At 51.8% G+C, this 8,213-nt stretch overlaps 1 protein-coding gene across 1 annotated transcript in view; it reads right to left on the bottom strand.

The window, feature by feature from the left end:
* Positions 1 to 258: 258 nt before the first annotated feature.
* The window catches only part of rarga (retinoic acid receptor gamma a), a gene marked incomplete at both ends in the record, with an annotated part of 40,782 nt that continues 32,827 nt past the window's right edge, over positions 259 to 8,213 (bottom strand). The window contains 7 exons of the mRNA XM_084461979.1: positions 259 to 626; positions 1,019 to 1,177; positions 1,660 to 1,864; positions 2,254 to 2,430; positions 4,500 to 4,663; positions 6,698 to 6,839; positions 7,540 to 7,688. Coding sequence (XP_084318105.1) covers positions 259 to 626; positions 1,019 to 1,177; positions 1,660 to 1,864; positions 2,254 to 2,430; positions 4,500 to 4,663; positions 6,698 to 6,839; positions 7,540 to 7,688 — 1,364 coding nt within the window. The remainder of the gene's footprint in view (positions 627 to 1,018; positions 1,178 to 1,659; positions 1,865 to 2,253; positions 2,431 to 4,499; positions 4,664 to 6,697; positions 6,840 to 7,539; positions 7,689 to 8,213) is intronic.

Genomic DNA, 8,213 nt, shown 5'->3' with positions numbered 1-8,213 from the left:
AGAAGTGTCTGTACAGGTAAGGCTCTGCTGGCTCCCCCTAGTGGAGGAGACACTGATATGCAGTAAGGAGATAGAAGGGAGGGGTTAGGGAGGGAGGGAGGGCCAGCATTGGAAAGGGATGGTGTGTGTGTGTGTGTGTGTGTGTGTGTGTGTGTGTGTGTGTGTGTGTGTGTGTGTGTGTGCGCATGTAATCATGCATATGCTTGTGTGTGTGTGTGTGTGTGTGTGTGTGTTCTCTGCATATCTACCGCTATCTCCTCACTGTGCCCTCCCTACGTGGCTCTTCCTCCCCCCCTCGTCGCCGGCCCCGCCCCCCCAGCTCTCCCCCTCGCTCTCCGAGCCACGCTCTCGCTCTTCCTCCCCCAGGTCGTCCTCGTCGTCATCCTCCTCCTCCTCCGGGGAGGGCTCGCTGCCGTTCTCCGTGGCCCAGCTGCCGTCCTCGTCCTCGGCCTCCGTCTTGAGGGCGGGGGGCGGGGCCTGCGGCGGTGGCGGGGGAGGCGGCGGCGGCGTGCTGGCGTTGCTCTCCGTCTGGTCCTCGAAGGCCTCGGGGTTCTCCAGCATCTCCCTGATCAGGGGGGGCATGGGCCCCGGGATCTCCATCTTCAGGGTGATGGCTCTCTCGGCCCCTGTACACACACACACACACACACACACACACAGATGCGAGCATGTCATCAGAGTTGCATACTCTTTACACTTTACTTTGCAGTGAAATCCATCCACAACAGTAAACAGTCATAAACAGTTAATTAATAGAAAGTTTGTGTCGGAATGCTCTTTATATGTGTGTGTGTGTGAATGGGGAATGGTGGTGTTTAGCCTCTGAGGTGTGTGTGTGTGTGTGTGTGTGTGTGTGTGTGTGCGTGCGCGTACGAGCATGATTAGGGGGTGTGTAGATGTCTGCATATGATCTAGGGCGATCTAGGGGAATGGTGGCGCACGGGCAGGCCCGTGTGTGTGTATGTGTGTGTATGTGTGTACGTGCGCCGCGCGGTGGCGTCCAGGTCCGTTAACTGACCCTTGGTGCTGATGCCCCGCAGGTCGGTGACCTTCATCAGCATGCGGGGGAACATGTGGGGCTTGTTGGGGCGGCGGCGCCGGGCGTAGATCTTCAGCGCCTCCAGCAGAGGCTCCTGCAGCTTGTCCACCTTCTGAGGCTCCTCCAGGTCCATGCGGTCTGGGACAGGGAGGGACACGGTCAGAACACGGTCAGAACAGGGCCGGAACACAGTCAGGACGCGGTCAGAACGCGGTCCGAACGCAGTCAGAATGTACAGCTTAAAGGGACAGTTCAACATCAAGCCGGCAGCTTACTTATATATTTTGTACAGGAGGTAGAGTATGCGTTGACTTCTTTTATTTCATGTTTTGATTCTGCCAGCTGGCATCTCTCTGATATAGGTGTGTGTTTCCCTCATTTTAGTTTAATAGTATTATTCAATTACAGTTAATATTTTCATAGAATGGGGATTCCATTTCCTTGCATCTCGTCAGTCCTTCACTCTTTCTTTGTATTCACATCTGTACAGTTGATATCTTCGTATTGATATCTTCGTATTGATATCTTCGTATTGATATCTTCGTATTGATATCTTTGTATTGATATCTGTAAAGACAGGTAAGGCAGTAATCTGAAGTATGCCTCGGAGGGTGCAGTACCTCCGCAGATGAGACAGATGGCGCTGAGGAGGCCAGTCTCGGTGTCATCCATCTCCAGGGGCAGCAGCTGCCCTGCGAAGGCGAACACCAGGTCGGTAAGCGGGCCGAATCCGGCGTTGTGCATCTGTGTCCGGTTGAGGGTCAGCCCGTCTGAGAAGGTCATTGTGTCCTGCTCTGGTGTGTAGCGTGTGCAGATTCTCAGCATCTGTGTGTGTGTGTAAGAGAGAGAGAGAGGAGAGAGATAGAGATAGAGAGTGAGTGAGAGAGAGAGAGAGAGAGAGAGAGAGAAAGAGAGAGATGAAAAGGAATAAGAGAGGTCGCCTCTATTTTCTTAATACCAGCACAGATAAATTACCACCTCAATGCCACCTTCGTCCACTAGGTGTCAGTATCTCCTCATCTATAAGTGTACAGGTTTTTCTGATTATTCCAGAAGTAGAGTGTTTCATAACAGATTAGGGGAATGAAGGAATGACTCGGCCTTGTTCTGATTCTCTAAAATGCTAAATTTCCTACTACTCCCTTCCTTGTCGGAATCACTGATCTGACTTGAGTCTGCTGGTGCCAGCGGTGTAAAGATTTGCAGGTGCATACCAGGATGTCCAGGCAGGCTGATTTGAGCAGGGTGATCTGGTCGGCGATGGTAAGCGTGGTGAAACCGGGCAAGCGTTTGGCGAACTCCACTATCTTGATGATACACTTGGTTGACAGCTCGCTGAACTTGTCCCACAGGCCCAGGTCAAGCTGTACGCGGTGGTCCGAACTGGAGTTCTGGAGCACCGGAGAAACACAGGAACACACACACACGTTAGAGAATGTCAACATGGCACAGGAGTACTGTTGCTGTGTGTGTCTGTGTGTGTGTGTGTGTGTGCGTGTGTATGTGTGTATGTGTGTGTGTGTGTGTGTGTGTGTGTGTGTGTGTGTGTGTGAGTTTGTGTGTGTATGAGATTGTCATTGTGTGTGTGTGATTGTCAGTGTGTGTGTGTGTGTGTGCGTGTGTGTGTATGTATGGTTGGATTTCTCTAGACAGTACATTTCCATTGCGATATTGACTGATAAATGGTTTATGGCTTTCCCCACTACGTCTGTGAAAAACAGGAAGAATCAAAAAATGGGTTGAGCGGTTGAGCCATCACTGTGATGAGAAAGTGTTTAGTAAGAGTTGTATTACTGTATGTGGTTGGTAGTATTATCTGGAAAATAAGGTCACACAAAGTGTGTGGTTTGAATGTGTGTGTGTGTGTGTGTGTGTGTGTGTGCGTGTGTGTGTGTGTGGGTTAGGGCAACTAGTCATAGTTGAAAGTGTGGGTGCAAGATTAGTCAGAGCAGACCTGCCAACCTTTTTGAGTACCACTATAGTCTGGGCTGGCAACTGTTCTGCGCACATTTTCCGGCTTAGTTCACGGGAACATCCCCTCGGGGATCAATAAAGTACTCTCTAAGCCAATCGCACACCTCACACCTATTAATAGGGCTGTGCCAATTATCGTAGTTGTCCTAGTTGTCCTAGTTGTCCTAGGCCTATATCGCAATATCAGTATTTGTTCTAGGCCGTGGGGTCGTGCATTGTTGATCCTGGTTTCCAGACTTTATTTCATTTGAGTAAACTAGTCTAGTACCAAAGCGTGACAGGCCCATCAGAACAGGCCCATTGGCAAGACATTGTCTTTTTCGGATGTTAAACTAAGAGAACAAATGTCATTTTTAATTCATAGACTACATATTAAATGGTCAGATGTAACTATTTTTTCCAAACTAGCTAAAATGTTGACACAAAGAAGAAGTCTTTATTTGTCATACAGTGAAAACACAGTACACAGTGTAGGGAGGCGGTGACACCGAAACACACCCACACACACACAAACATTTAGGATCGTCCACCGATGGAATATTTCTCAGGGGCAGCCAGGAGCAGTAGGCAGCGTGTGTAGGCCACGCCCGGGGACCCAGGACCAGGTGCTCAGTCCAGGTCCTGGTCAGGGACCGGACTGAAGAACATCTGTTCTTCTGCATGTTTTTCGTATTGGGTTCTTTTGGGAGGAAACCCTAGTGAACAACGACACCCACGATCCACCCTCTTAAGCACCTACTGTATTTTAGATTACTATCCTTTCAGTTTGCCTTCAGCATTAGATTATGCTCTTAGTTGCTTGTTTTAGAGAGGAGATGCACTTGCGAGTTCTGGCAAATAGTAGTACTACGTTAAATGCAATTATTAAGTCGCTTTGGATAAAAGCGTCTGCTAAATAACTGTAATGTAATGTAATGAACGCGGGGAGAACATGCAAACTCCGCACAGAAAGCCCCGGGACTGTGCTACTGTAAGTACGGCGCCACCGTGCTCAGTGTCTTTCTCAAGGACACTTCGGCACATTGCCGGGTGCTGGGATCGAACCGGGGACCTTCCAATCCCCGGCCGGCCGCTCTACCTCCTAAGCTGTAAGTAAGTACTGTACGTGCCACCCCCTTGTGTGTTTCAAGGTTTCAAGGTTTATTTGGATCCCCATTAGCACGGTGAGCCGTAGCTATTCTTCCTGGGGTCCTAATTCATCACACATATACATATTTTGTAATTAAACACTTAACAAAAAAACATGACATCACATGACGCCACAGAATCCCAATTAAAAGGCTAAATGAAATAACAATAAATAAACATCAGACCACAAAACAAAACATGACAAAATACAGACAAGACAAGCTCCCAAATTTGAATTTAATTGATTGACAAGTACCAGGATTTTATTTGTGTGTGCGCGTGTGCGTGCGTGCGTGCGTGCGTGCGTGCGTGCGTGTGTGCGTGTGTGTGTGCGTGTGTGTGTGCGCGCGCTACTCACGGTGGTGTATTTGCCCAGCTGACCCAGCGAGGGGAAGGTCTCCTGGTGGGCTTTGCTGACCTTGTTGACCAGCTCCTCCAGTTCTCCGCTGAGCTCGTAGCTCTCAGGCAGGACCACCTCCTCCTTCACATCCTTCTTCTTCTTGTTCCTGTCGTTACGCACCGCTGACGGTGGCAAGGGGAAGGGGGGGAGAGAATCACAAAAAAACAAAAGTTGATCTACGAGAAAAAAAACTCTTGCACATCATGAACATCGATTATGACGTGAAAATAGGCGCGTACTTCCGATGGGCTGCTCTTCGCTCGCTCTGTTGATCCTCCTGGACTGCATGTATTCCGGATATTCTATTCTATTCTATAATCTAATATTATCTAACCATTTCCTTTAAAAGGGACGACACAATCTGTCGGTGCTCAGTGGTCTTCCATCCCTTCCCATGTCCACCCCTTCATTCAGCTGGCCAGCACACAACCCAGCGCTCCCTCCTTCACTCCTCCCTGCTCCCTCCCTCCTCCTCCCTCCCTCCTCCTCCTCCCTCCCTTCTCCACTCTCCCCCCTCCCTCCCCCGCCCTCTCCCTCCCTCCCTACTCCCTCCCTCCTCCTCCTCCCTTCTCCTCTCTCCCCCCTCCCTCCCCCGCCCTCTCCCTCCCTCCCTACTCCCTCCCTCCCTCCTCCTCCTCCTCCTCCCTTCTCCTCTCTCCCCCCTCCCCCTCCCTCTCTCCCCTCCCTCCCTCTTCCTCTTCCTCCCTCCCTCCTCCTCCTCCTCCTCCTCCTCCTCCCTCCCTTCTCCTCTCTCCCCCCTCTCTCCCCTCCCTCTCTCCCTCTCTCCCTCCCCTTCCTTCCTCCCAGGATGTCCAGTTATAGCAGAGACAATGTGATCCCGGTCTTAACACACACATCCGACACAAACATTACACCCTCATACGTGTCCCGTGGGCCTTACGCCGGGCAAGGCAGCCGCTGCCACTCACACATGCACACACACACACACACACACACACACACACACACACACACACACACACACACACAGATCATCTCACGTTAGCTCACCCACTCACACACATGCGGATGGTCTCACCTTAGCTCAATCACTCACGCCCACACAGTCGTTTCATAGCGAGCCTGGAGACCACAGTCCACAGATCACTATCGCTTTCACCAGGTTTGTCACAACAGACGTTACTGCTGGTGCCAACTCATATTCCTCTCTCTGCCTTACTCTGCCAGTAGGGATACGATGAATGAAACACAGTGTGTCGTGGCCCGGGAGCTGAAGGGTTGAGTGTGTGTGTGTGTGTGTGTGTGTGTGTGTGTTTGTGTGCGCGTGTATGTTCAGAATGTGCTTTCAGAGAAAGATAGATGAAGCGTGAAACAGGAAGACAGACTCATTTCACAACGTGATTAGTCATATGAGTGGTACAACGCCCGCGCTCTCTAGATCACCACCCCACCCTGCCCACTCTGCCAGCTTGCTGTCTCCCTCTCTGTCTCTCTCTCTCTCTCCCTCTCTCCCCCCTATCTCTCTCTCTATCTATCTCTCTCTCTCTTTCTCTCTCTGTGCCCAAAATGAACCCTGTTTGGCAGTGGCCTGTGCCAGTTAGATTGTATCTCTGTACCCATGTGTTTTTGAATCCATGTCCCCTCCGGTGAGTAATACTAAATCCTCATTACTGTGTGCTGTGTGTTTTTGTGTTTGTGCGTGTGTGTGTGTGTGTGTGTGTGTGTACATCCATGTGTGTGTGTGTGTGTGTGTGTGTGCGTACATCCATGTGTGTGTGTGTGTGTGTGTGTGTGTGTGTGTGTGTGTGTGTGTGCGTACATCCATGTATGTGTGTGTATATGTGTGTGTGTGTGTGTGTGTTCGTGTCCCTGTCCGTCCGTGTGTCTCCATGCAGGTGGACCTGTGTGTGCGCTACATCTGTGTATCATGCGCCACGTCTGACCGGCTCACATTCTGTTTCTCTCTGCAGGTCAGTCTGGTCACACTCCCATTCAGACTGAGCTCCACCCAGCAGATATTCGCCGGGCCAATCACAACCGTTTATCTGATATGGGGCGGGTTTTCCATTTGATACAATGAAAAACAAAGTGCTCTGATTGGTTATAGGTCTATCCAATTGCGTTTTGGCCTGCGAACGCCCCTTGGAAATCGAAAATAAACTCAACCGTTCCAGACCCTCCCCCCTGACTCTCACCTTCTTTGGACATTCCCACCTCGAAGCACTTCTGCAGCCGGCAGTACTGGCAGCGGTTCCGGGTCACCTTGTTGATCTGGCAGTTCTTGTCCCGGTGACAGGTGTACACCATGTTCTTCTGGATACTACGCCGGAAAAACCCCTGGAGGCAGGAGGACGAAGAGAACAGAGAGAGAGAGAGGGAGAGAGAGAGAGAGAGGGAGAGGGAGAGAGAGAGAGGGAAGGAAGGAAGAAAGAAAACGTTAAGGGAAGGGACAGTGAGGTTGGGGGGAGCCGAGTCACGTATCGTTCTCTTATCTTCTGGAAGCCGTTATCTCCGTGTGCTTTGTCCTCGCGTCCGGGATTCAGAATTGAGACGTGCTGCTGTTCCCCTCTGTGCTTTTGGTGCTGTTATCGTTTGGCCGTTGGGCCCTTTGTGCCGCTGTGATTCGACCATCGGGCACTAGATGCATCTCACTCTCATTCTCAGCACTGTCGTTCTCCTCTGCTATCCAGCATGGTGTTATCCATGCTATCCCATGGACCTAGGCCACTTCACTAACTAGGGAACTAGGGAACTCCATACTGCCTGCTAGGCTCTCTAACTAGGACATCTCTGTTTCATTTGTTTATCTAAAACCTATGTTTATCCAGGCCCATTGAGAAATTCTCATTTACAACGACGACGGGGGGGGGGGGGGGGTTGTATATCCGAAGCTTTCCGAACCCGCAACGTTTTTGTTACCCGGACCACGTCGAACGTTCTACGGAGGGAATCGTACGACCCTCCGGCGCTTTCGATGACACGGAGCCCCGCCCCCCCCGCGTCTCCCTCCGCCCCCCCTCCCCCTCCGAGCCCTCACCTTGCAGCCTTCGCAGGAGCTGACACCGTAGTGGTACCCGGAGGACTTGTCCTGGCACACGAAGCAGGGCTTGTACACGCGCGGTGGGGGGGGCGGAGACGGCGAACTGGGGACCATCTCCTCCGAGCTGGTGCTCTGGGTCTCCACCGCTGCAGAGAGAACACAGAGGAGAGAGAGAGAGAGGGAGGGAGAGAGAGGGAGGGAGGGAGGGAGAGAGAGGGAGGGAGGGAGGGAGAGAGAGAGAGGGAGGGAGAGAGAGGGAGAGAGAGGGAGGGAGAGAGAGAGAGAGAGAGGGAGGGAGAGAGAGAGAGAGAGAGAGAGGGAGGGAGGGAGAGAGAGAGAGAGAGAGAGAGAGAGAGAGGGAGGGAGGGAGAGAGAGAGAGGGAGGGAGGGAGGGAGGGAGGGAGGGAGGGAGGGAGGGAGAGAGAGAGAGGGAGGGAGGGAGGGAGGGAGGGAGGGAGGGAGAGAGAGGGAGGGAGAGACAGGACACATGGTCAGACACAATGTCACTCACTGTTTACGGCAGGTTTACGGGGGATTCTGTGCCCCTGACGTTTGTCGTGGAGCAGGAAGTGGAACTGAGACTGTGTGGTAAGATACTAAGATACTCTCTGAGGCGGACACGCTCCATTGGCTGGGCATGATGCGAAAATGAAACATTTTTTTCTCATAAT

Source organism: Borostomias antarcticus (genome assembly GCF_949987555.1).
Source record: "Borostomias antarcticus genome assembly, chromosome: 3".
In the NCBI taxonomy this organism is placed as follows: Eukaryota; Metazoa; Chordata; class Actinopteri; order Stomiiformes; family Stomiidae; genus Borostomias; species Borostomias antarcticus.
The sequence above is the reverse complement of the archived record's forward strand: the minus strand, read 5'-3'. Positions and strand labels throughout refer to the sequence as shown.